Genomic DNA, 23,913 nt, shown 5'->3' with positions numbered 1-23,913 from the left:
AAAGCGAAGAATCACATTTCTTTAATCACATCTCATTTTAAAAAGCTTAAAGCTGTAATCAAAGAGCCTCAGTGAATCGAATACGATTGATATGACTTCAATTTGAGGCCTAATGATTTACTAGTGATCCTAATGATTTATTCAAGGTAAGCGAAGCCTGAAAAACTATGCAGCAATCACAAATATACTCGATTTACCTCGCTGAAAGAAACACAGTTGCTCAACAATTCACATGTCGTTCTTCGACCTCGAAGCTCAACACTCAGTAGCTTCGACAAGAGATAGTGACCTGTCAGCTAGTGGGGCTGATAATCTTATCAGTCAGTTCGCAGAAGAGTTAAAAAAGTTGGGAAGAGAATGCAGTAAGATAGCTACCAAAAGGGATTCTCCACATGTGCGAAATAGTATTGAAACTGAGCTCATACCATTATGCAATAGTTTACGTGATAGGATCGAAGAAATAAGGTGGAGTAACAGTGGTCAACGAATCCCACAGGGCTCAAAGCTTCACAATGACTTTCGAATGCTAAAGGAGACTTTACAAAGGTTACAACGAGACTACAATAACAAAAAAATGAAACCTGTATTTAAGAAACAGGCGAATGAGGTAGCTCCTAAAGCTGTACGAGACGAGCCCGAGGGGTACGTGTCGATCAAGGTCAACGAACAGACGCCTCTATTGCAACAGGAAGAGTCCAACAATCAACAACAACAGCAGCAGCAGCAGCAGCAGCAGCAGATGTTCAAGCAAATTCCCCAGGACACAATTTCGCAGGATGAACTAGATTTTAATACGATAATACACCAGGAGAGATCTCAACAGATTAATCGAATTCACTCTGCAGTACAAGAGGTTAATGCAATCTTTCATCAATTAGGTTCTCTGGTGCACGAACAAGGCGAGCAGGTAGATACTATAGATGGTAACATTGGTAATTTGTCAAATAACGTGCAAAAGGCGAACGAACAATTAAACAGAGCTGATGAGCACCAAAGACAAAGGAACAAATGCGGCCTGATAACGCTGATAATTATAATAGTGGTGGTATTAGTTGTAATATTAGCAGTATTAAGTTAGATACGACTTAAGCTAGTCCCAAAGCTATATGCTTTCCTCCTTCGGTGTTGTATCTCGTGTGTTCGAATCATCAGCATTCTTCTTCGTATCCTTTATTTTTTGAGGATCTCTTTCTTTATCTTTTCAGCTCTCTCAACTCCTTCAGATTCACCACTAGATATGACAAGATTTTTCAAAAGTTCATTTTCCATCTCCAAAGTGTGAATCTTTTGTTGTAAAGAAACAGCCAATTCACTCAATTCATGCACCGAGCTTTCTAACTCCGATTCCTTGACCTTCCTCTTCGAGTGTACTTTCGATGTGGGTGGGATCGCACTAGTTGACTTTTGTCTCTTCAACTCTCGAGCCTCAGTGTGTAAGGGCAATTCCGCATCTCTTCTAATACTATCAGTAGATCTCTTTCGCGATATTGTCTCGGTTATTATAGCATCATTGATTACTGGTTGGGATTCTTGTTTCTCCACTGGAGAGGTCTCCACTGGAGACTGATACGTTGGTGACTGTCCCTGCCTGCGCGGCTGAGAGCCATTAAAGAGAATATCTATCAGGAAAGATGCACCGTTATTAGCAGCTGGGTCCGCTTCTGAACTGTTCGGTCTACTCGATTGTCCGTTTTCCCTACGTTTCTGCTTTTCTTGTTCATAATGCGCAATGATCACTGCAATTGCATCGATCTGGTCCGCATCAAGACCCTGATTAATCAACGACTGGTATGCTCCTGGAGGAACTGTAACTCGCGGCAATAACGCCACTAGCGTGGATGTCGGTATCTTGGAGTAATCCGGCAACTGTATTCGTGGAGCGCCTTCATCCGCAGACGGCATTTGATCATTGCTCCACGAACTTCGAGAAACAGTAGTTTCTGGTGTATTCGAAAGGGAGTACGGCTGCGATGCTACGAGACTGTTCAAAGGTGAACGCACGGTTGGCGCATACATTGAATGTCCATTACTAGGAGCAATATCAACATTAACAAATCCACCGTGGTCCTGTGCGGGAAGCGACCCACGAGAATCACTACCAGTAGATCTTGACTGCCGCTGCTGCTCTATTGGTCTTTTCTTCCTAGACGAGAAACGAGATTTACTGTGATCATACTGCGAAGTCAAAAACGTATTTCTTCGCTGAGTCAAGAAATGCGAATTGCTCTGTTGGTTCCCATTATCATTACCACTTTCACCACTTTCATTATCACCGTCTTTACTACTAGACTGTTGTCTTTTGTCTTCATCCGGAAAGATGAACGAATCATCAGCAAACGCGCTCAACTCCGCAGCCAACCTCTCATCAAATCCCATACTACGTCCGTTGGCCTCATTCTGACCTCCGGCTTCTTGACCATCGGACAAGATCCACGAATCCAAATTCGCGTACTCCTGTTCTAAAGACGGCATAAAGTTATCCACATAAGCCAGCTGTTCCAGCAAGATACTGGGCGTAACATCTTCCCGTGCATGTACATCTTCACGCAAAGCACCGGCTTCCGCCAGCAGAGCCGTCGGTTGTACCCAGTTCATCTGCGACCCTTCCTCCTCTTCTTCGCCGTTCTTACCACTCCCAAACAGATTCTCAAAATCTGCACTATATGAAGATGAACCTCTGTTATCACTCATCCTGCCAACCTACCTAAACTACCTCACAACCGCTAATCCAGAGATTGATTTAACGTTTATCCATCGAGATGCCCATTTAGATGGTAATTTTTCAAAAATGTGGCTTCTTTTCAACTCTTCTGTCTTACCCGCAAGCTCTGTAAAAAAAGAACAAACTCCAGTAAAGACGCATCAAGAATCGATATTGTTACCAATCGTGATAATATCTATCGCCGTGGTCATCGCGAGCTGATAGAACACTTCTGGGTTCATATCAATTAGTAACTCGTTGTTGGAGGGTTTCAAGCCGCTTGCTGGATCGCAAGATTATGACTTATCCGCATGCTCCGAGCCTGGAGGAGTTGTTGTCACAGATGGACGTTGAGGAGGAGATGACACAGCGGGCTTCTTCTTCTCCTCCGAGTATTTCTCCATTCAATATCAAGAATTTTGAAGCTTTTCTGGTGAAATCACATTGTGATGAGAACTATGAGTTTTGGAAGGCGTGTAATTACTATTTGAACCATTCAGATATTCCCACATTTGACTTTGTTCAGTGGAACACAAATATTTATCAAAATTTCATTCAAGTGAATGCTCCGATGGAATGTAACCTGCCGCAGGATATTAAAAAAGCGTACCAAGAATGGTACGATCATGGGGTGATACCGAGCCGGGATGTAGTGCTTGAAGCGCGACAGCATGCACTTAATCTCATGACAGACGCATATAGGCAGTTTGTGCGGTATACTAATCATGCAACGCCGCCTCCTCCATCACCTTCGGTGTCTACACAAGGGCCTACTACATGCTATTTCCCACAGCAGCGAGATCTCAAGAGACGCAAGAACTCACGCGAATGCCGAACCAGTGACTTCAAGATACAAAGGTCTGTGACAGATTCCAGTGGTTCCCAGAGCGGGTCTCGAGTGAGCGTCGTCATGGATTCCGGCTCAAGTTCCAAGAGCGAACTTTCGGAGTCTGTTGGAGGAGGAGCCAGCACTAGAAGGCTTATAAACAAAGGCAAGGCACTGGTTACAAAGCTCAAGCAAAAGACTAAGAGGCCTAATTCGAAGTCTAGTTCATCATCCAACAACGGACTGCCCACTAAAAATTGCATTCTATCCACATACCAAAATCTCTAATACATAATTTATTTGTAGGCATAACGCACTTGTAATATTGCTGATCTTCGAACAAAATCTCCGCTTCTTGGTTGCTATGACTCTTCAAGCTTGTTAACTATGACTAACTTTTGATGCTTTTTCAATGACGCTTGGTGAAAATTTTTTCAACTAGTTTCTTTTACTATGAGACCATCTCAGGCCATCTCGAAGGTATATATAAGCCGGTTATACCAGCATATACAAAACTCAATTGCATTCTGATTGAACACTGAAGTAACAACTTAAGATGCTCTTTCGTCAGACTTTCGTAGCTCTAGCAGAGCATGCTGGTAGAGCTTCCAAATCCATACCTAGCGTTAAGCTTGCGTATAAAAATATGCTAAAAGATCCTTCAGTGAAATATAGAACTTTCCAGCCACCAAAGATGACAAGCAGGCAATGGCCTGATAAGACTATCACGAAGGCTCCACGTTGGCTTTCGACAGACTTGAGAGATGGTAATCAATCGCTCCCGGATCCCATGTCGGTCGAACAAAAGAAGGAATACTTCCACAAACTGGTTGAGATCGGCTTCAAGGAAATTGAGGTTTCTTTCCCATCTGCTTCCCAGACCGATTTCGATTTCACTCGTTATGCGGTTGAAAATGCTCCAGATGATGTTAACATCCAATGTCTAGTTCAATCCCGTGAACATTTGATTAAGAGAACCGTTGAATCCCTAACTGGTGCCAAGAGAGCCACTATTCACACTTATCTAGCTACAAGTGATCTTTTCCGTGATGTTGTCTTCAACATGTCCAGAGAAGAGGCCCTTAAGAAGGCCGTTGAAGCCACTAAGCTAGTTAGAAAATTGACTAAGGATGATCCATCTCAACAGGCTACCCGTTGGTCGTACCAGTTTTCTCCAGAGACCTTCAGTGACACTCCAGTGGAATTCGCTGTGGAGATCTGTGAAGCTGTTAAGGCCGCTTGGGAACCTACCGAGGAGAACCCAATTATTTTCAACTTGCCAGCTACCGTTGAAGTGAGTACTCCAAACGTATACGCTGATCAGATTGAATACTTCGCTACTCATATCTCTGAGCGTGAAAAGGTGTGTATTTCTACCCATTGTCACAACGACCGTGGTTGCGGTGTCGCTGCTTCCGAATTGGGTGTCCTAGCGGGTGCTGATCGTGTTGAAGGTTGTCTCTTTGGTAACGGTGAACGTACTGGTAACGTTGATCTTGTCACTGTGGCTTTGAACATGTACACTCAAGGTATTGCACCTGAATTAGACTTCTCCGACATCACTTCTTTGATTGAAGTCGTTGAACGTTGTAACAAGATCCCAGTCTCTCCAAGAGCTCCATACGGTGGTGATCTTGTCGTTTGTGCCTTCTCTGGCTCTCACCAGGATGCTATCAAGAAGGGTTTCAGCTTGCAAGACAAGAGACGTGCTCAAGGTGACCAAAAATGGGCTATCCCATACCTACCATTGGATCCAAAGGATATTGGCCGTGACTACGAAGCTGTCATCAGAGTCAACTCTCAATCCGGTAAAGGTGGTGCTGCTTGGATCATCTTGAGATCTCTTGGTTTGGACTTGCCAAGAAACATGCAAATCGAATTCTCTACCAAGGTGCAAAATGAAGCTGACTCTCTAGGTAGAGAATTGAAATCCGATGAGATTACAAAGGTCTTCAAGGAGGCTTACAACTACAACAACGAAATTTACAACGAAATTAGTCTAATCGACTACAACGTCGAGAAGGAAGGTGCCGAACGTAGAAACTTGACTGGTCAAGTTTCCATCAATGGTAACGTCCATGACATCCAAGGTTCCGGTAACGGTCCAATTTCTTCTCTAGTCGACGCTTTGTCGAACTTGTTGAACGTGAGACTCGGTGTTGCCAATTATACCGAGCACTCTCTAGGTTCTGGTTCTTCCACACAGGCCGCTTCCTACGTGATGATGTCTTACAGACGTAACAGCGACAACGAAATGGCTTATCAATGGGGTGTCGGCGTCTCTGAAGATGTCGGGGATGCTTCCATCAAAGCCATCTTCTCCACTGTGAACAACATTGTTCACTCCGGTGAAGTCGCTTTGCCAAGCTCCAACACTGCAAAGGCGGCAGGATCGGCCTAAGAAATGGACATAAATAGACGAGTGAGCTTCCTGCATCAAATACATATTTAATCTATAACTAAATCAACTTAAAAGTAGTGTTATTCGCATAGCTCGTATGTTCTTCTTTCCTTTCAGATCAGCTTATGCTTTTTTTTTCACTCAACTAGCGACGGGGGCACAAGATACTGACAACTCTATATATTTTTCCGAACCTTGGTCTCTGAAAGTATTCAAACATATCTAGAGCTATTTGAAGGCACTCAAATTAATAAGATAGGATCTTCACCGCATGCTAATACTTTTATCTCAAAAGCCGCAGCGAAGGATCGCTATTGTCTCTGAATCGTTCGCTTTGATCCTCAAGTCTGTGGGCACCGATCCTTCCCATAGGCCTCGCTGTGCTATTGAGTTAGTACCAAAGAGTGATTTGAAGAATCAGGATTTCAAGAGGTTGTCTGGACACGATATCCAAGGATTCATTGGTCTCATTGAAATTGAAGGTTTGATTTTCGTGGGAACAATTACAGGGAAATCAAAAGTAGCTCAACCTATTCCTGGTGAGACTGTCAATAAGATTTATGCTGTTGATTTCTTCTGTCTCAATGACGGACGTTGGGATTTTGTCGAAATTGAATCCTCTGGATATCCTGTTATGTCAGAATCAGACTCACCAGAGTTTCAAGAGGCCTTGCCTAGACATCCATGTTACGAGATAAGAAAGCTCTTATCAAATGGTTCATTCTATTATAGCTCTGATTTTGATCTGACTTCTACCTTGCAGCATCGTGGATTCAGCGAGTACTCCCTGAGTGTCGATAATTTTCAAGAAGAATATATGTGGAACTCATTCCTCATGCAGGAGATTATTACTTATAGAGATAGACTTGACGAGAACTATAAACAAATTTTGGATGAAGAGGGTTTCCTGACGACAGTTATTCGAGGATTTGCAGAAACTTTTGTCACATACATCAAGAGATTGAAGGTCGCGTTAACCGTGATTTCGAAGCAGAGTTGGAAAAGAGCAGGGACTCGTTTCAATGCTCGTGGTGTAGATGATGAAGCAAATGTTGCAAACTTTGTTGAAACTGAATTAATCATGTACTCATCGCAGTATTGTTATGCATTTACACAAATTAGAGGAAGTATACCGGTCTTCTGGGAGCAGGACACTTCGCTCATCAACCCCAAAGTGCAGATCACGAGATCCATGGAAGCAACCCAACCTATCTTCGATGAGCATTTCATCCGATTGATCGACGAGTACGGTCCGGTTCATGTCGTCAATCTGCTTTCGACAAAATCATCAGAGATTGAGCTATCGAGGAGATACAAAGCTCATATAACGAAGTCCGAGAAATTGAAACTTAATCATGATGTGTTCTTCACGGATTTTGATTTTCATCGAGAGACAGCTCAGGAGGGATTTTCTGCCGTTGAGAGGCTGATTCCCAAGATTTTAGACTCTCTCTTGACAGCTGGGTACTTCTCGTACGATGTTAAGGAAAAGAAAGTCATTTCAGAACAACAAGGTATCTTTAGGACCAACTGTCTAGATTGTTTGGACAGAACTAACTTAGTTCAACAGGTCATTTCACTCGCCGCTTTCAAAACGTTTTTGGAAGATTTCAATATGGTCACTGCGAACTCCTACATTGATTCGGAAGATTATGTCCTCAAGCACAACACACTTTGGGCTGATCATGGTGATCAAGTCTCCCAAATTTACACTGGTACCAATGCATTGAAGTCTTCTTTCTCTAGGAAGGGTAAAATGTCTTTTGCAGGAGCCTTATCCGATGCGACCAAATCAGTCAGCAGGATGTACATTAATAACTTTATGGATAAGAACAAACAGCAGAATATTGATGCGTTGCTCGGGAGGTTACCTGACCAACAGCCTGTGCAGCTTTATGATCCGATAAATGAGTTCGTTTCATCGAAACTGACAGGTCTATCAGACCAATTTACTTCTCACTCCACGATAAATCTCTTGGTGGGAACATACAATGTAAATGGTGCTTCAAGGGCTGCCGATTTGTCTAAGTGGTTGTTCCCTATCGGCGACAAGTTCAAGCCCGATATTGTCGTACTGGGATTACAAGAGGTCATCGAACTGACCGCGGGCTCGATTCTGAATGCTGATTATTCCAAGGGCTCCTTCTGGGAGAATATGGTCAGTAAGTGCTTAAATCAGTTCGATGAGAAATACCTACTGCTGAGAGTTGAACAGATGTCTTCCCTGGTGATTCTCTTCTTTGTGAAGGCGGATAAAGCGAACGTGGTTAGGCAAGTGGAAGGTGCCACTAAAAAGACGGGTTTCGGAGGTATCACAGGTAATAAAGGAGCTGTTGCAATCAGGTTTGAATATGGTGATACATCTTTTTGTTTTGTGAACGCCCATTTCTCGGCTGGCTCCAACAACATCGAAGAACGTCGCAACGATTACGAGAGCATCGTCAAGAGTATAGCCTTCCAAAGATCTAAAACAATCCCGCATCACGACTCGATCGTCTGGTTGGGTGACTTGAATTATAGGATTTCGTTGCCAAATGAAGAAGTGAGAAAAGAGCTATCTTCTCAAGAAGATGGCTATATTGACAAACTTTTACGCTACGATCAATTAACGCGTGAAATTAACTCTGGCGTGATCTTTCAGGATTTCAGAGAGCCCACTTTGAAGTTTCGGCCAACCTACAAATTTGATCATGGCACTGACAGATACGACTCTTCAGAGAAAGCCAGAACGCCTTCATGGACCGACCGGATTGTCTACAAGGGCGATAATCTACATCCTTTGGCTTATGCAGATGCTCCTTTACTGATTAGTGACCATAGACCAGTTTATGCCGCATACAGAGCCAAGGTTTCATATATTGACGAAGCTGTCAGACTGGATTTGACAAAACGTCTGTACAATGAGTACAAGGCCGCCCATCCCGAAGAACTAGATAGAAAAGACAACCACTTGGTTGATCTGGCCACAGATATGGATAATGCAGCCAAGAGACGTCGGTCGCTTGCGCAAGCAACTGGTGTAACTTTGCTTGATTTCCCTGGCTCGCCATCGAAGGTACTGTCACCAACTTCTTCTTCGTCATCTTTGTCATCAACTCCATTACAACCTGTGAGAAGGAAAGAGACCAACTCTTCTTTTGATAGCATCAAACCAAGGATACGCCCACCTCCACCTCCAGCACCGACATCGACTGCTCACTTGGAACCTGCTGAGGATTCTGGTCCGAGCAGCGACGATTCGAGTAGCATCATTTCAACCAGACAAAAGCATCCTGAGCAATCCGCTCCGCCTCCTCCACAGCCGAGAAAGTCCCTGCCACCAGGATTTAACGAGGCAATCTTGACACCAAGAAATACAAGTCGATCAACTACACCTACCCTTCCAAGAGCAGAGGTGCCTACCCCTCGAAAGAATTTCAAATTTGAAACGCCTGTCTCTTCTTCTCCATCTCCTCCATTTTCAACAGAGTCAAACTCGGTTAACGTACAGTCACCACCAACCGAAGCTGATGTGGTAACCACTTCAGCTACAAAGAAAAAGATAGCACCAGCAAAACCTGCCAAGAAGCCAGAACTGGAGAACTTAACCATGGACTCGTGGAAACCTCTCACTCCCAAGTGATGTTTTTCCAAGTGCCCGATTGTGTCAATTATCTATAGTACATGTTAAACTTTTGCATACGTCTACTTAACGAAACCCTATCATCCCAATATGCTCCTGCATGCTAATTCTCCAATTGCTTGGCAATTTTTGCCTTCAATTCTTCAATCTCATTATCTACTTTACTGATCCCAATTTTTATCCTGTCGATTTCTTCTTGCTCCAACTGTTTGGAAAATATGCACTTGTCGGTCTTATTGGAAGGTAGAAGGTTCCCAGGTCTGCTTACCAAGATCTTGAAGAGTTCTTCGTTTGGCTCATTGAAAACTAATTCATCGTAGTAGATAGAGGATATCTCGTCATTCGGTGCTTGTGGTTCTGCCTTAACGTTGTGATATGGATGCAGTCTCAAATGGTGGTAAAAGCTCACCATCTTTTCGTTGGCTTCATCTACAAAATGAATCTTTACGTTTATCTCGAACTCACCCCAACCGGTCTCGGTCAATTCAAATGGCGGAGCTTCTACCGTCCTCGTAGCGTTGGGATATGTGTCATGTAGTTTAAAGACTACTTTCTTGATCAAATATGAGATGTCTTCATCTTGTGGACCTCTAACGAATATTGTCCACAGGTGAGTATGCTCTGCTGGAGCGTTTGGTGGTCTCACTTCGCCAAACTTCTTGGCTGTATTACCATATATGATGGGCCTCGTCAGAGACAGAGTTTTGATTCTCTTGCTAACCCCCGGAGCCATATTCTGTACCTATGACCTGTCTGTTTGAATCATCGTTGTAAGTTTTCAATCTTCGAATAATCCTCGCCCATGTTGAAAAATCCTATGCAACAAACATTTGAAATTTAGACCAGATCTTCCAACCAAGTCCACTTTTCGAATTAATAGTAGCCTGAAATGGTTGTTAAGACGATTTATATTGCAAGACATGGGTACAGATCGAATTGGCTGGCCAAAGGTCCGTATCCTCTACCACCAACGGGCATTGACAGTGATGTACCGTTGGCAGAACATGGTATCCATCAGGCCAAAGAATTAGCACACTACATTGTTTCTTTAGAGAATCAACCAGAGCTACTGTTCTCTTCTCCTTTTTACCGTTGTATTCAGACTAGTGAACCGATTGCAGATATTTTGGAACTACCGATTATGATTGAGCGCGGAATTGGTGAATGGTACCGACCTGATAGACCAGTGATTCCCGTAGCTGCGCCTTTGGAGACTCTGGAGAATTTCTTCCCAGGTAAATTAGATCTTAAATGGCAGTCTCAAGTAATTCCAAGTGACAAGGGTGAAACTGAAGAAGACTTATTCAGAAGATGTGGTAAGGTCTGGCCACTATTCATTAACCAGGTGGAGACTCAATACCCAAACGCTGAAACAATATTGCTAGTTACACATGCTGCTGCTAAAGCAGCCCTCGGAATGAACTTATTGGGCTTTTCCAACTGGAGAGAGCCATTGGACGAAGATGGAACCATTATAAGAAGCGGAAGTTGTTCTTTAGATAAGTATGAGTTGGATACGCGAAGCACGTTTCAAAATGGGGTGAATGAGGTACCACTTGAGAATCGTAAATGGAGAATGACTATGAACGGGAACGTTGAATTTTTGATTAAAGGTGAAGAGATGAATTGGGATTATAGAAATGCACACGAAGCTGGTTCGGATGCAGACATCAAATTGAGACAGGCAGCAGCAGCAGCGGCAGCGACCGGGACCGCCGTTCCCAGTGTAGTACCAACCGAAGAACCAGAGCTTGAATCAGTCTATGTCAGTGTCGATATCCCAAACGGTAACTACCGGGAAGGAAACGCCATCGATAGAACTGCAACTCTACAGCAGTCTGGCCTAGAGACTGATGTACCGCTCTTCAGGGTTGGCGACCAAGTTTACGAGGGCCAGTGGAAAAAACTTGTCGGAACAGAGCTGGCATTCCCTGGAGAGCCTACGACAAGCAAGAAACAAGCCAAGAGCGTTGAGTTAGAGACACCAAATGAAGAAGATGTTGGTGAAGATGAAACGGACAACGCTGAAGTTGATACTGCAAAAGATCGCAACTCAGATGACAGACACCAAGAGAAGATTTACAGGATACAGGACCACATAGTACTGAACGACGTGGAGCGTATTTGAGTTTTAACTCTTTAAGTAAGTGATATATCTTGCCCTTCTGGCAACGCGAAATAGCTAACAGACTCTCAGAATAAACATTACAAAGATTTGAAGAACAGTATAAAGAGCGATTGCAAGGCGTTGAAATGATTGATAAGAATGTGTTTGAGCAAATCAATGATAAAGTAGACCTTATTCTAGCCAGTTCTTCGCCGAGAAGATACGAGATCTTACACGATGTGATGGGCTTCCGAGACTTCAAGGTAATGAAACCCTCGTTTGAAGAGAATCTAGATAAGGCACTTTACAAAGATGATCCCATTAAATACGTACGCGACACTTCACGCTATAAAGCGCAGGGAATAGTACAAGATCTGAAAGTCCAGCTCCAAGGCAGCAACAAGGACAAGCTAGTGATATGCGCAGACACAGTAGTCATCGATAAAGATAATATAATATATGAGAAACCAGGAAGAGAAGATGTTCAATTGAAGAACCTGCAAAAATTCTGCTATCAGAGCGATGGCAATCCATTGCGGGTCGCCACTGCGGTCACTCTCGTCCGTTGGACGAATTGCAACCATTACAAACTACTAGAAACATTCCACGAAATTACAGAAGTGTATTGCGACAGCCAAATCCCATTATCTCTACTCAAACACTACGTCGCAAGCGGTGATGGCCTCGCAGTCGCAGGAGGTTTCAAAATTCAGGGAATAAGCGGAATAATAATCAAACGTATCAACGGTGACTACTACAACGTCGTTGGATTGCCGTTAAACCATCTATTCCAAGCCATTTATCAAGAATGCTGTTCTTAACTATCGTTTACACGTGACCCGTTTTGTATGAGTGCAAAATTTTTCAGTTATACCGTTTGGTAGCTCATCTCATCTCATCTCATCTCGTTTTAAAGTGTTGTTAGGCCATTGATCTTGGGTTGAGAGCTTGAAAAGAATCCAACACACCATGGCTAAGAAGGTAACGAAGACGGCTGTCGAGGAGCCAAAGAAAGACGTGGAGGAAAAGGTGGAGACTATCGAGGAAGATGTTGTGGATGTAGCGAGCTCACAGGACTCAGAAGAATCTGATGAAGACGATATCGAGGGGTTTTCCGATGAGGATGAATCCAGTACGACACACAAGATAAAGAAACTTGGCCCAAAGAAACGGAATCAAAAAGAGGCCAAAGCCGAGAAGACAAACGAATTATCTGGGATCATTTATGTAAGCAGACTACCCCATGGTTTCCATGAGCGTGAATTGAGCAAGTACTTCTCGCAATTTGGAGACTTGAAAGAAGTCAGACTCGCTCGTAACAAGAAGAATGGTAACTCGAGGCATTATGGTTTTATCGAATTTGCCAACAAAGACGACGCTAAAGTCGCACACGAAACAATGAACAACTACCTAATTATGGGCCATCTATTGCAAGTACGTGTGCTACCAAAGGGTGCCAAGATAGACAAACTGTACAAGTATAAGAAGAGAGCTTTTCAAGAGGCGCCGGTTAAGAAGACCAGTGACGAACTCAAGGAGAAAGCCAAGGCCAAGCACGACGAAAGAATGCAACAGCTGCAGAAGGCAGGCATCGAGTTCAGCTGGTGAGTTCTATCAACATATCTGTATACTATACGTAACCAATCACTCGTGATTGTCTCGCAAATATCGCTTCTAAGCATTGTTGAGCCACGTCGATAGTCGTTGAATAAACGAGACCCGAACGAACGACAGGATGCGGCTCGCTTCAAAATCTTTTAAATCAAGAGCTGTATATATATTGACTTTTATTTAAAATTGTAATCAACCTCTTGAGATCATATTCTATCGCACCTATCCCACAGTTCCATAGCCCAATGTCTAACGTTTACTCTTACCAACAAATCGCTGAACACAATTCCGCAGAGGATATTTGGATTGTCGTTGACGGTAAAGTTTACGATGTCACCAAATTCATGGACGAGCACCCAGGTGGTGACGAGATTATCCTAGATCTTGCCGGCCAGGATGCCAGTGAACCTTTCAGAGACATTGGTCACTCTGAAGAAGCTTTGAAAATTTTGAATACCTTGTGTGTCGGTAGAGTCGATATTAACAGCAAACCAGTTGAGGTTGAAACCCCAGAGACCTCTTCCCAGGGTACTCATACCACTGGCGGTGAGGGAAGTGGTAAGCTTGTCATTGCTTGTGCTATTGTGTTCTTCATCGTTGCTTACTACTTCGCCAACAGTCTCTAATGCCTTCAGCTTCGCTATTTATTCAATAAAACTCCTGTAAAATAGAGGTGGTCATGAAACCATCATCGGATAGATTATCTATATACATATCTAAACTCGATTGTTCAGTCATGTGCCTGTTGTACTTGTAGCGTTGTTGAAGATCAACACTTGTCACTATTGGTAAACAAAGAGAGGAAGACTGTGAGTGCTGGTATGAGTTTCATAAACTTGTTCAAGTCGTTGTCGAACTTCCAGTTCCCTTTTACACTCGAGGATAAGCCCGTTTCCGAGACTACGTTATGGCAGGTGTTTAACGGGTTGAGGAAGTCTGATTCGGTACCGGTTACAGTGTTCAAGGCAAATAGATCACAGCAAACCGAGGCTTTAATTACAAATGCTATTCATAAGGCTAAGATTTTGAAGATCCCTGGGCTTTGTCGTGTACTCGAGACGTTTGATTCAGATCCACAATCCACTTTCATCGTCACTGAGCGTGTTACACCATTCCCATGGGATGATATTGCCACGCTACAAAGGAACAAAGAGGCTTTGGAGTTGGGAATTTCTCAACTCTTGACTACTTTGACGTTCTTAAACGCGTTTGTGCTCGGAACCATCGGCAAGGACTCCATCTTCATCGATTCCAAGGGCCAATGGCTGTTGTTTGGACTGGAAATGTGCTCCAAAGTCACAGATATATCCAATCCGGAGAGATATCTGGATAGCTTGCATGATTACAACAGATTGTTAGGGTTATCTAGTTCGTGTAACAACTTGAACAAGATCGATGCCATGAGCCTAGGCTCATTAATAACTACCATTTTTGGCACTACTGCAAAAATACCAAAAGATTGGCAGTCACCAGTGCAAAGCTTGGCCTCTGGAAGAACGTCTATTGAAAATTTCATGAACAAGTTGCAGTTGACCGACACTTGGCTCTCTAATCCACTTATCACCATTTATCAACAGTTGAAAGAATTACATATAAAGGAACCTCAGGAAAAGCTTGCTGTTATGACTAATTTACAAACATCATTCTTTGAGAATAAGGATCTGTACCATAATCTGTCAGCACAATTTGTTGAAGGACTGGTAATCCCAGAAATTGCGAATGTGATCAAATGGCTCATGACTTCCCAAAACAATTCTACTTCTGCTGTTTCCAGAATAATTCCTCTATTAGCAATATATCTCGACCTTTCCACAGAGAGACAATATTTTCCAGAGAACTCCAAACAGTTGATTTACGACTGTTTTGGATTGCCAGACAGACAGATTAGATTTCTGCTGCTGATATATTTGCCAAAGATCAGTAAACATTTGAACAAGGGTGAAATATCTACGAAGATCTATCCAAGGTTTATTCAAGGTATGGCGGATGCAGATGCGACTTTACGTTTGCAAACTTTGAAGAGAGTGCCAATCGTGGTTCCCTTCATTACCGAAAGGCAATTGAACAATGAACTTTTGAGATTTTTGGCAAAAACTCAGGTAGATGCTGAGGTCGAGATACGTACCTGGACCGTCATAATAATAACAAGGATCTCCACACTGCTTTCTACATCATCAGGCAACAGATCAAACATCTTGGCTACAGCATTCACGAAATCCTTGAAGGACCCAGTGACAAAACCAAGACTGGCAGCACTATATGGTCTAGCAAAATCAATTGATCTATTCGATGTCGCCACGATTGCTAACAAGATTTTGACAGTGATCGCTCCAGGTTTGCTGGATAAGGACCCCCTTGTGCGCTCGAAAGCTAAGGGTTTGTTCGAAAAGTATCTCAACAAATTGGAAGATGAGGCAAAAGCTATACAGAGTGCCAATTCTGGCTCGCACTCGGAGGATATTAACTTTGATCAATATGGCGAAGAGGAAACCAGTGACGATACGGAACTGGTTAATCAGTTTATGGCCACGCTGATGCTCTCATCAACTCCTGAACCAGATCTGCTGACCAAAAACAACACAGTCGAAGACAATGGTTGGGATACACAAGATCAAGACTTGGATGATGGCGGTTTGGATACTGCATCTGAAAAGATAAACCAACAAAATGCCTTCAAGAGTACTCCGGTTCCTATCGAAAAATCTTGGAACGATGAGCTCAATGAGGAATTGGATGATGGTTGGGATGACCAGAGCTTTTGGGAGGAATCGCAACCCAAAGAACCCCCCAAACCTGTAATTAAAACTGTCAAAAAAACAAGCATTCTCGCCACTAAGAGACCCACTGGGGCTATACGATCATCAAGATCGAGCTCCACGAACACAAAAGTTGGTTTTCCAGCAGCATCAGTGCCTAAGAATAAACCAGTGAAGAACATCTTTAAAGAGACCGAGGTCATAGTCAATGATGAAGATACGGTTGACGACTCATGGGATGGTGAGTGGTGATTAAAAAATCAGTTGTTTAAATACTATACAGTCTAAAAATCGAGCAATGCGATTGCACAAAGAGGAATAAGCTAAAATACACAAGGTGGTAGACAAACTAGTAACCGTTGTTTCCCCAGCCACCACGACCACCGCCGTAACCACCGCGGCCACCACCGTAACCACCACGGCCGCCACCACCGTAACCACCACGGCCGCGGCCACCGTAGCCACCACGGCCACGACCACGGCCTCCGTAACCACCACCGTATCTTGGATGACCACCGTGGGATCTTCTATCGTACTTCAACAATTCTTGTGGGATTTCTTGCTTAGCTTCTCTCATAATTGAGATCAAAGAAGAACCCAGGCCCTTGTTAGCTTCGGTGAAGAAAGAGATGGCAGTACCAGTGGCACCTGCTCTACCGGTTCTACCAATTCTATGAACGTAATCCTCAATGTTACCTGGCATGTCATAGTTGATGACATAGTTGATACCCTTGACATCTATAGTTGAGTAAGTTAGTAATAAAGTTCTACGATCGGATCGCTACTAGAGGTTCTCACAAGATTCAAAATTTTTACGCAAGCAAGGTTGGCTTAAATATGACAATCTTGACATCAAAAATGTTCATATTTGGTTTCAACTTAGCACAGTTCATTTTTTACATTTGTTCCCCATGCGATACAATAATTCCAATGACAAACTAAGCCTTTATCAGTCCAGCTGAAAATTATTAGTCGATAAAATGTATTGAAATTTTCATCAATTGGATCAAAATGGGCACAAATAACTACAAGATTTGTCGAATAGAGAGAAAAGTGAAACTCAATGAAATCGCTGTTTGTTGCTCAAGATATTTCTCAGGCCTTTCTCGATCGTCGATCATATTAATGCATGTCATTTGTGCTAAAAAACGAATCCCAATACTGTGCGAAAACACCAACGCCCTGTTTGCTAATGATTGTGATGAAATTAGTAGTAGTTGAAAAAAAAACTGGAAAAAGTGTAAAAAAACATACCAATACCTCTGGCTGCGACATCAGTAGCCACCATAATTGGCGATCTACCTGTTCTAAATTCGTTCAGAACCCAGTCACGTTCTCTTTGGTCCTTATCACCGTGAATGGCAAGTGCAGGCCATCCATCATCTCTCAAATATTTGGTAATCTCGTCACAAGTTCTCTTTGTAGAAGCGAAAACCAAGATCTTGGATTCCTTATCCTGAGAAGCGATGTCCATGTGTTTAGTTAGACGATCTCTCTTTTCGAAATCGGTAATAACTTCGACAACTTGTTTAATGTTATGAGAAGCAGCCAATTCTAGAGAACCAATTTGCACTTGAATAGGATCGTGCAAATAATCGCTAGCCAATTGCTTAACTTCCTTTGGCCAAGTAGCAGACCACATCAGAGTTTGTCTGTCTGGTCTAATTTGGTCAACGATCTTTCTGATCTGAGGTTCAAAACCCATATCCAACATTCTGTCAGCTTCGTCAAGAACCAAGTAGGTAACTCTCTTCAAATTAGTCTTACCGATCTCCAACATGTCAATCAATCTACCTGGAGTGGCGATCACAATCTCAGCACCACGAGCCAAATCTCTGATCTGTTGACCACGAGGAACACCACCGTAGACACAGGTGTTTCTAATTCTAGAAGACTTACCGAACTTGGAACATTCCTTTTGAATTTGCACGGCCAACTCTCTGGTTGGAGCCAAGACCAACACAATTGGACCATCACCTGGAGCCAACAAAGGCTGGGCGTTGATATGAACAATGGAAGGCAAACAGTATGACAAAGTCTTACCTGAACCAGTAGCTGCCACACCGATCATATCTCTACCAGACAAAGCCATTGGCCAACCTTGACATTGAATACCAGTTGGCTTGTCAAATCCCTCTGCTTTCACTTCCTTCAACACATAATCTGGGAAACCAGCCTCATCGAAAGAAGTGATTGGCTTTGGAATGTCATGACCAGAGATAGTCATTTCATTTTCCTTTCTGAATTGAGCGATCTCTGCCTCAGATCTGTTACCAACAGACTCATGCTCAACATAAAAGTTCTTTTCGAAAGTAGGCAAGTTTTGTAATTCTTCTTCCCAGTTTGGTTTAATCAATTCCTGAGGACCTTGTTGGAAAGGACGAGAATTCTTGAAACCACCGTTGAAACCATTGTTGTCTCTGTTATAAGAGTTCCTATCGGAACCTCTACCACCGCGGAAATCACCACCACGAGAGTTATAGTTAGTCCTGTTGAATTGAGCGTCTCTAGACATTATTAACTTGGTCGATATTGATCTGAGAAGAAAGTATTTCAAAACTCATCGATCAGCTCTCCGATGCCTTTATATACAGCTCATCGGCCATTGAAAATTTTTTCAAAAAGAAACGCCTCGAGAATCTTGAATATACTACAAAGCTATATGACTAGACTAGTTGATGAGAAAACCAATTGGGCTATAGCTCTCTAATACGGGCTGTGAAACGGTCCTCGACAGCATCGCAGAGGTCCATAAGATCGGTAAGCCCCTTTTGAAGCACATCGACAGCTGTAGTAGCTCCGTAAGTCTGTATTCTTAAGTTGAGTAGATTCTCAGAAGGGTGTGGGATGGAGTAGCCGCAGAACTCGACATCTTTATTCTTCATGATCACGTAGCGGAGGGCATTACCCAAGGTGTGGTCTTCTTCAGCGATTTGGAAAGAAGCACAAGTGCCGTCTTCGGAGCTGGCTTGCGGCAGAAGTTTTATCTTTTCGCGGTCGGGTTCTTCTTCTTCGACCATTTGGACATCATCCTCTGGTTCTTGTGCGTCAGCAGCTGGTGGTACTTCTGGAACAGCCTCAGTCATCGTTGCTGTGTTGGTTCTATGCGTTTATAAAGTATTAGAGAGATGAGATGAGTTTTCTTTAACTAACATCAGCTGTTCACCCGGACAAACTCGAGTATAATAAAGAAACTGTTTTAGCTGAATTAGAGTTAGAAGCACCTCCAGGTGCCGTGTGAGACTAATCCTAAGTTCTGGCTAAAACTTTCAAGAGGTCCGCATTTTCCAGTAGGACCGAAATGAACGTAGTGCGTGGTGCAAAAGACTACTTCACCTTGACTACTCGGACACCTGATGTTCCTAGTGATGGCAGCTTCTCCACAAGAACCCGGTACATGTTTAGATGGGCTTCAGTAACAACTTGCGCGCTGAAGATTTCGGGGTAGAGTGGACCGCGAGCAGCGCATATGTTTTACCTAAGCTCTTAACAATTGCCAGGTGGACTCGGGGAGGAGTTAAAGAAGTGGCTAGGACGTACAAAGCCTCCGAACACGACGTATGCAACGAGCAGCGCGAGTGGGAAAAGATAGTCGAGGCAGCTCGGGACCATTATCAATGATCGCTATCAACAATAATAAAGCTTCAAAAACTCGATAATACAAAAGATCACAACTACATACGTCGAACCATGTTGGACCAAGTGTTTTTTAAGACTCCTAAGTCTGACGTAGTCTTGACAATTTAATGTTTTATTCTTACAAACCAATCATAAATGCGCAAGTTCTTAAGTTAGTTAATTATGACTATTTCTTACACTAAGCTTGCCGCCAAAGTCGAGATCTCGTTTATTATACCCGGGGGCCTCCCCCGATTCAAACCTCCGGGGCTCCGGGGTCTTCCTGACCCCCCCTATTGTCCTTACTACTACCTACGAATATATGAATAGCCGCTGTCGTTGTTGTCGCTGTTGCTGCCGCCGGGGCCGCCACCGCGCTCAGCGCGGATCTCGCTTAAGTTTCCTCTCATGGCTCTTCAGATGCCTCAGCATATTGCTCTTCACATTAAAACTCTTGGTACAGTTCCCCCAGCTGCACTTGAATGGCGTATCCCCCGTATGGATCAGATAGTGCGTCTTCAAAGTGCTCGGCCTCGAGCACACTTTCCCACACACCGGACACTGTTTTCTTAACCTAACCGCCTGGTTGAGCACCGGGCCCTGTACAGGGCCCGGTGCCACCTGGACGTGTGTTGGCATCACACGCGTAGCTGTCGCCATCTGCGGTGCAACCACCATCCTCGGTGGTGGTCCAGCAAGCGGCATACCCGCAGGGTAGCTGGAAGGTGGTACCAACGAAGAAATCGGAGGCAGCGTCACGTGAGAGTCACGTGGCCTCGTTCCAACGGTATTTCTCATTGGTTGCACCGTCTGGAGCCTGCCCTGGACGTAACTTACATTGTAAACGGCCGAGTTGGACGTCAACATCACACTACTCAATTTTGATTATTCTCTCGAGCAAGTTATATTTTATCCCAATTGCCCAGATACATATATACATATATATATATATATATATATATCCATTTATCTACATATGTATGTGTTCATGTGGGTGTGTGTGCGTGTATACATATCGGTATCTCCTGTAGCAAATCTGGTTGCAGAGATCAACGCTGCGTTTCAAAGCGTGCGCGCCCGCGTGGCCGGCCAATGACATCAGCCCGGGGGGAGAGACAGAAGGGGGATTTGGAGAAAAGACAAAGAGGTAGGAGGGGGGGCGAGGGAGGCAAAAAAGTGCGTGGCAATTAGTACGTAATCTACGAATAGGTCTCGATCAATGTGTCGCGCAGCCCGGCGGAGATCGCTCTTGGGTCTGCGTCCTGTAGACGGAAGATCGACTCGATCACACTCAGCTCGGGTGCGGTTGTGTCCAGACCCGTCACAGCAAGGTAGTCGTTGACTACCATCCCGGCCCCCACAACGGCGCTACCGCGATTGATGGTACCGGCGACCAATGGCACTTGCAGTAGCGAGGATAGTTCCTCTTGGTCCTGTACGGTAGTTTGCGGATGCAGTAGACCACCTTGGTTGCTTAGAGCACAATAGGATCCGACTAGGATGTTTCCCGAGATGGTTTGACGAAAGACTTCGACACCCAGGACATCTGCGATAAGTTCTTCTGTTTCGCGGTCGATGTCGGGGTGAACTAGTGCAACGTAGTCGTTGCAACAGATCACATTTCCGAGCGCGCTGAGTCTTTCTTCCACACGCTGGATACGGACCGAGTCTGGGAGCGAGTTACGTAGATGTTGTAGTTCTTGGTCGGTGGTCTGTGTGGGGACTAGTAGACCACGACGGTTTCCCGCGGTCATACGACCGACGATACGGGTTCCAGCGATGGTAGTGTGGGCGATCGGTACGGAATCGCCGAGTTCTGCTTCGAAAGCAGAGTAAAAATTCTCGCTTCCGCCAACTGCGACAAGGCAGTAGGTGTTGGTGAGCTTGGCGAAGACACCGATCTCGTTAGAGTTCTCAAATTGGGTCCTGGTAGCCATGATTTGGTGGGTATGGTGTGTGTAGTGGTTAGTTTATCTGTAGCGATGAGCTTGCAAAATTTTATCAGTAGTGCGATGGGGCCGGGTGATGGGGGGTTTATCTAGGGCGCCATCAGTGTAGAGTAGTAGGTGGTTGAAGAGATGAGATGGGGGTGGGTGAGTGAGTTGGTGTGGCTTGTAGTCTATTTACTGGACGTAGAATCTAGGCTTAGTATGTACAATTGTTGGTTTTCTTTGGTGTGGACGACTACGCCGATTGGTCCCCGATCGCAGTCGGCGCATATCAGGTACTTGATACAGCGATCGACGGAATAGTGCTTGTTATTCCAGTTGAATGAAACTTCGATGGGCTTGGATTGGTTCGGAAGGTCCTTTGAGACTCCGATGTTGTCGAAATCCCACACATCGTCCACGATCACGAACTGGCCGAGTTTGGAATCTGGTCTCTGCATTAATTGGAAGGATTCGAGTGCATCGGGTGGTAATTGGGCTGTGCGCGGTTCGGTGATCTCGATGATCGCGCTATGGCATCCTGGGAATGCACATTGGGCTCGCATTGTCGGTGGGTTGGTGCCTCGTGGCAATTCCTCTGGAACTGGCTCTGCGCCACGCATGCCAAAAAATGAGTATATGTCGCTGTGAAACGACTTCTTTCCCTTGTTCCAGTACTTTTCGTTTCTTAGCGCGCCTGGGAGAATCCACGAGAGACTTACAAGTACGTACTAGCGTACGAAGGGGCCAGGAAGCATCAGGCGCCATGATGCTTCCTGGCCAGTCGACCATTTTCTGTACTTAGAGCAGAAGAAATGGAAGACTCACCACTTGCCATCAAATGCTCACAGATATACTTGAGCATGATGTTCTTTGCTGCGTTGAAGTCCCTGTCGAAAACCGAGGAACACTTTATACAGCTATATACTTTGGCGGAGCCAAGGTCATCCTTCAAATTTCCACAACTAGAACAAGTCTTCGACGTGTAATCTTCCTCAATCTCATGAATACTAGTACTATGGAACTGCTCTGCCTTCATCGTCAAGCGATCGTGAAAACAACAATGAGCGAGAGTTGCCATGCTGGACCTTGATTTTCGGGTCAGCTTGGTGCATTCATGGTAATCCAACTTGGGAAGAAAAATATTGTTATAAGACTTGCACAAGAAGAGGGCCGATTTCTTGTGCATATCCTGAACAATATGCGAAATCTTTCCGTCCAGCCTGTGTAAGGCTTTCCGATGGTTTTGCCTCTTCTTGTGCATATCCTGAGCTTGGCAAGTTTTGACTGCAATTGCCGTCGGCGGCGCTTAAGCTTCTCGATGCGTACGACCGCGTCTTTACCAATCTCAACCACAGTCTGACTAGAGTCATATCCTATTAGGAAAGTTCTGACCCCGGGATCAATAAATATAAACTTTTCTGCGTGGCTTTTTCTAGGGATTTCTTCACCAACCATAGGAACAATCATGTAATATTAATTGTTCCTTGTCCTTTGGAGCCTCGAATCTGCTGGCAATTCCTCTGGAAGTGACTCTGCGCCACGTATCTTCGAGGGCGAGAATATTGGTCCATAGAAAGATTTCGCTCCCTTGTTCCAGTGCTTTTTCAGCACTGAAATAGTTTGAACCGGTGCCTTTTTTGCCTTGAACTTCAACTTAAAAGGCACCCCCGTCCTCTTGAACTTCACCATATTACAACTGAAGTTTTTGACCAAATCACGAAGGGCTTCGTCTTTCAAATCGTAATTATAGTCGTTAAGCCACTGCTCTTGAGGTTCTAGAATATTAGTATCTCTGTTAAGCAAAGTCTGGCGTAGATCTTTTATCTACGCTCTATTGTATATGTAACGCTGGCACCCAAACCACTTTTTGAGCGTTTCTCTCTGGGAATTGGTCGGATAGATCCTAATTTTGCGAGCCCTGGTAATCTCTTCTTTGACACCACTGCTAAGCGGCAAGTTCAATGAGTGGTTGGTAATTGGAGCTTGTGGATGTTTGACCACGGAAAACCACGAATCAGAGTTGATCTTCTGACTAAGTTTTCTAGCCGACATTGGTGAAATCGTATACAGGCTCCATTGTTTGGAATGGCGAGCAGCATCCTCAGTCCAAAAAGGCCTAGAGGTGCTTGATTTTGACTGGAGATGGTCATTATTGATTCTTGTTTGTTTGAGGAAAGGATGAGTATTTTGAACCAACGGGATTGGCAAACTCATAAGAAATAGTTCTCTTTTTATACCTTTCAAGATATTAAATCCTACCTCGGCAGCTACCAGATCTAAAACATACTCAATAGCGAACACTGACTAAGGAGTGATTATACACTGTCCATAATAAGTGCT

The 23,913-nt window shown here is 44.1% G+C and overlaps 17 protein-coding genes across 17 annotated transcripts; 9 read left to right on the top strand and 8 right to left on the bottom strand.

Annotated features, from left to right (window-relative positions):
• Positions 1-232: 232 nt before the first annotated feature.
• On the top strand, positions 233-1,078 carry VAM3 (SNAP receptor VAM3; the record flags this gene model as incomplete). The annotated part of the gene is made up of 1 exon (XM_003682104.1): positions 233-1,078. One exon carries the CDS (start codon positions 233-235, stop codon positions 1,076-1,078), a length of 846 nt encoding a protein of 281 aa, XP_003682152.1.
• Positions 1,079-1,170: 92 nt separating this feature from the next.
• On the bottom strand, positions 1,171-2,691 carry MET4 (Met4p; the record flags this gene model as incomplete). Its single annotated transcript, XM_003682103.1, has 1 exon — positions 1,171-2,691. The coding sequence occupies one exon, from the start codon at positions 2,689-2,691 to the stop codon at positions 1,171-1,173; it is 1,521 nt and encodes a 506-aa protein (XP_003682151.1).
• Positions 2,692-2,999: 308 nt separating this feature from the next.
• On the top strand, positions 3,000-3,815 carry RGS2 (GTPase-activating protein RGS2; the record flags this gene model as incomplete). Its single annotated transcript, XM_003682102.1, has 1 exon — positions 3,000-3,815. One exon carries the CDS (start codon positions 3,000-3,002, stop codon positions 3,813-3,815), a length of 816 nt encoding a protein of 271 aa, XP_003682150.1.
• Positions 3,816-4,083: 268 nt separating this feature from the next.
• Positions 4,084-5,928, top strand: TDEL0F01270 (uncharacterized protein; the record flags this gene model as incomplete). Its single annotated transcript, XM_003682101.1, has 1 exon — positions 4,084-5,928. The coding sequence occupies one exon, from the start codon at positions 4,084-4,086 to the stop codon at positions 5,926-5,928; it is 1,845 nt and encodes a 614-aa protein (XP_003682149.1).
• A 271-nt stretch (positions 5,929-6,199) lies between these two features.
• INP52 (phosphatidylinositol-3-/phosphoinositide 5-phosphatase INP52) lies at positions 6,200-9,550 on the top strand (the record flags this gene model as incomplete). The annotated part of the gene is made up of 1 exon (XM_003682100.1): positions 6,200-9,550. One exon carries the CDS (start codon positions 6,200-6,202, stop codon positions 9,548-9,550), a length of 3,351 nt encoding a protein of 1,116 aa, XP_003682148.1.
• A 103-nt stretch (positions 9,551-9,653) lies between these two features.
• Positions 9,654-10,283, bottom strand: YAF9 (YEATS domain-containing protein YAF9; the record flags this gene model as incomplete). The annotated part of the gene is made up of 1 exon (XM_003682099.1): positions 9,654-10,283. One exon carries the CDS (start codon positions 10,281-10,283, stop codon positions 9,654-9,656), a length of 630 nt encoding a protein of 209 aa, XP_003682147.1.
• Positions 10,284-10,439: 156 nt separating this feature from the next.
• Positions 10,440-11,678, top strand: TDEL0F01240 (uncharacterized protein; the record flags this gene model as incomplete). The annotated part of the gene is made up of 1 exon (XM_003682098.1): positions 10,440-11,678. The coding sequence occupies one exon, from the start codon at positions 10,440-10,442 to the stop codon at positions 11,676-11,678; it is 1,239 nt and encodes a 412-aa protein (XP_003682146.1).
• Positions 11,679-11,803: 125 nt separating this feature from the next.
• Positions 11,804-12,478, top strand: TDEL0F01230 (nucleotide diphosphatase; the record flags this gene model as incomplete). The annotated part of the gene is made up of 1 exon (XM_003682097.1): positions 11,804-12,478. The coding sequence occupies one exon, from the start codon at positions 11,804-11,806 to the stop codon at positions 12,476-12,478; it is 675 nt and encodes a 224-aa protein (XP_003682145.1).
• A 148-nt stretch (positions 12,479-12,626) lies between these two features.
• On the top strand, positions 12,627-13,265 carry NOP15 (rRNA-binding ribosome biosynthesis protein NOP15; the record flags this gene model as incomplete). Its single annotated transcript, XM_003682096.1, has 1 exon — positions 12,627-13,265. The coding sequence occupies one exon, from the start codon at positions 12,627-12,629 to the stop codon at positions 13,263-13,265; it is 639 nt and encodes a 212-aa protein (XP_003682144.1).
• A 248-nt stretch (positions 13,266-13,513) lies between these two features.
• CYB5 (Cyb5p) lies at positions 13,514-13,894 on the top strand (the record flags this gene model as incomplete). Its single annotated transcript, XM_003682095.1, has 1 exon — positions 13,514-13,894. The coding sequence occupies one exon, from the start codon at positions 13,514-13,516 to the stop codon at positions 13,892-13,894; it is 381 nt and encodes a 126-aa protein (XP_003682143.1).
• Positions 13,895-14,089: 195 nt separating this feature from the next.
• Positions 14,090-16,276, top strand: CEX1 (COPI-interacting protein CEX1; the record flags this gene model as incomplete). Its single annotated transcript, XM_003682094.1, has 1 exon — positions 14,090-16,276. The coding sequence occupies one exon, from the start codon at positions 14,090-14,092 to the stop codon at positions 16,274-16,276; it is 2,187 nt and encodes a 728-aa protein (XP_003682142.1).
• A 97-nt stretch (positions 16,277-16,373) lies between these two features.
• DBP2 (DEAD-box ATP-dependent RNA helicase DBP2) lies at positions 16,374-18,539 on the bottom strand (the record flags this gene model as incomplete). Its single annotated transcript, XM_003682093.1, has 2 exons — positions 16,374-16,762; positions 17,279-18,539. The coding sequence occupies 2 exons, from the start codon at positions 18,537-18,539 to the stop codon at positions 16,374-16,376; spliced, it is 1,650 nt and encodes a 549-aa protein (XP_003682141.1).
• Positions 18,540-18,720: 181 nt separating this feature from the next.
• RPC19 (DNA-directed RNA polymerase core subunit RPC19) lies at positions 18,721-19,110 on the bottom strand (the record flags this gene model as incomplete). The annotated part of the gene is made up of 1 exon (XM_003682092.1): positions 18,721-19,110. The coding sequence occupies one exon, from the start codon at positions 19,108-19,110 to the stop codon at positions 18,721-18,723; it is 390 nt and encodes a 129-aa protein (XP_003682140.1).
• A 910-nt stretch (positions 19,111-20,020) lies between these two features.
• Positions 20,021-20,509, bottom strand: TDEL0F01170 (uncharacterized protein; the record flags this gene model as incomplete). The annotated part of the gene is made up of 1 exon (XM_003682091.1): positions 20,021-20,509. One exon carries the CDS (start codon positions 20,507-20,509, stop codon positions 20,021-20,023), a length of 489 nt encoding a protein of 162 aa, XP_003682139.1.
• A 332-nt stretch (positions 20,510-20,841) lies between these two features.
• On the bottom strand, positions 20,842-21,579 carry TIF6 (translation initiation factor 6; the record flags this gene model as incomplete). Its single annotated transcript, XM_003682090.1, has 1 exon — positions 20,842-21,579. The coding sequence occupies one exon, from the start codon at positions 21,577-21,579 to the stop codon at positions 20,842-20,844; it is 738 nt and encodes a 245-aa protein (XP_003682138.1).
• Positions 21,580-21,761: 182 nt separating this feature from the next.
• On the bottom strand, positions 21,762-22,136 carry DSS4 (guanine nucleotide exchange factor DSS4; the record flags this gene model as incomplete). The annotated part of the gene is made up of 1 exon (XM_003682089.1): positions 21,762-22,136. One exon carries the CDS (start codon positions 22,134-22,136, stop codon positions 21,762-21,764), a length of 375 nt encoding a protein of 124 aa, XP_003682137.1.
• A 191-nt stretch (positions 22,137-22,327) lies between these two features.
• On the bottom strand, positions 22,328-22,834 carry TDEL0F01140 (uncharacterized protein; the record flags this gene model as incomplete). Its single annotated transcript, XM_003682088.1, has 1 exon — positions 22,328-22,834. The coding sequence occupies one exon, from the start codon at positions 22,832-22,834 to the stop codon at positions 22,328-22,330; it is 507 nt and encodes a 168-aa protein (XP_003682136.1).
• Positions 22,835-23,913: the final 1,079 nt, after the last annotated feature.

This window comes from Torulaspora delbrueckii, chromosome 6 (genome assembly GCF_000243375.1).
Source record: "Torulaspora delbrueckii CBS 1146 chromosome 6, complete genome".
NCBI classification, from domain to species: domain Eukaryota; kingdom Fungi; phylum Ascomycota; class Saccharomycetes; order Saccharomycetales; family Saccharomycetaceae; genus Torulaspora; species Torulaspora delbrueckii.
The sequence above is the reverse complement of the archived record's forward strand: the minus strand, read 5'-3'. Positions and strand labels throughout refer to the sequence as shown.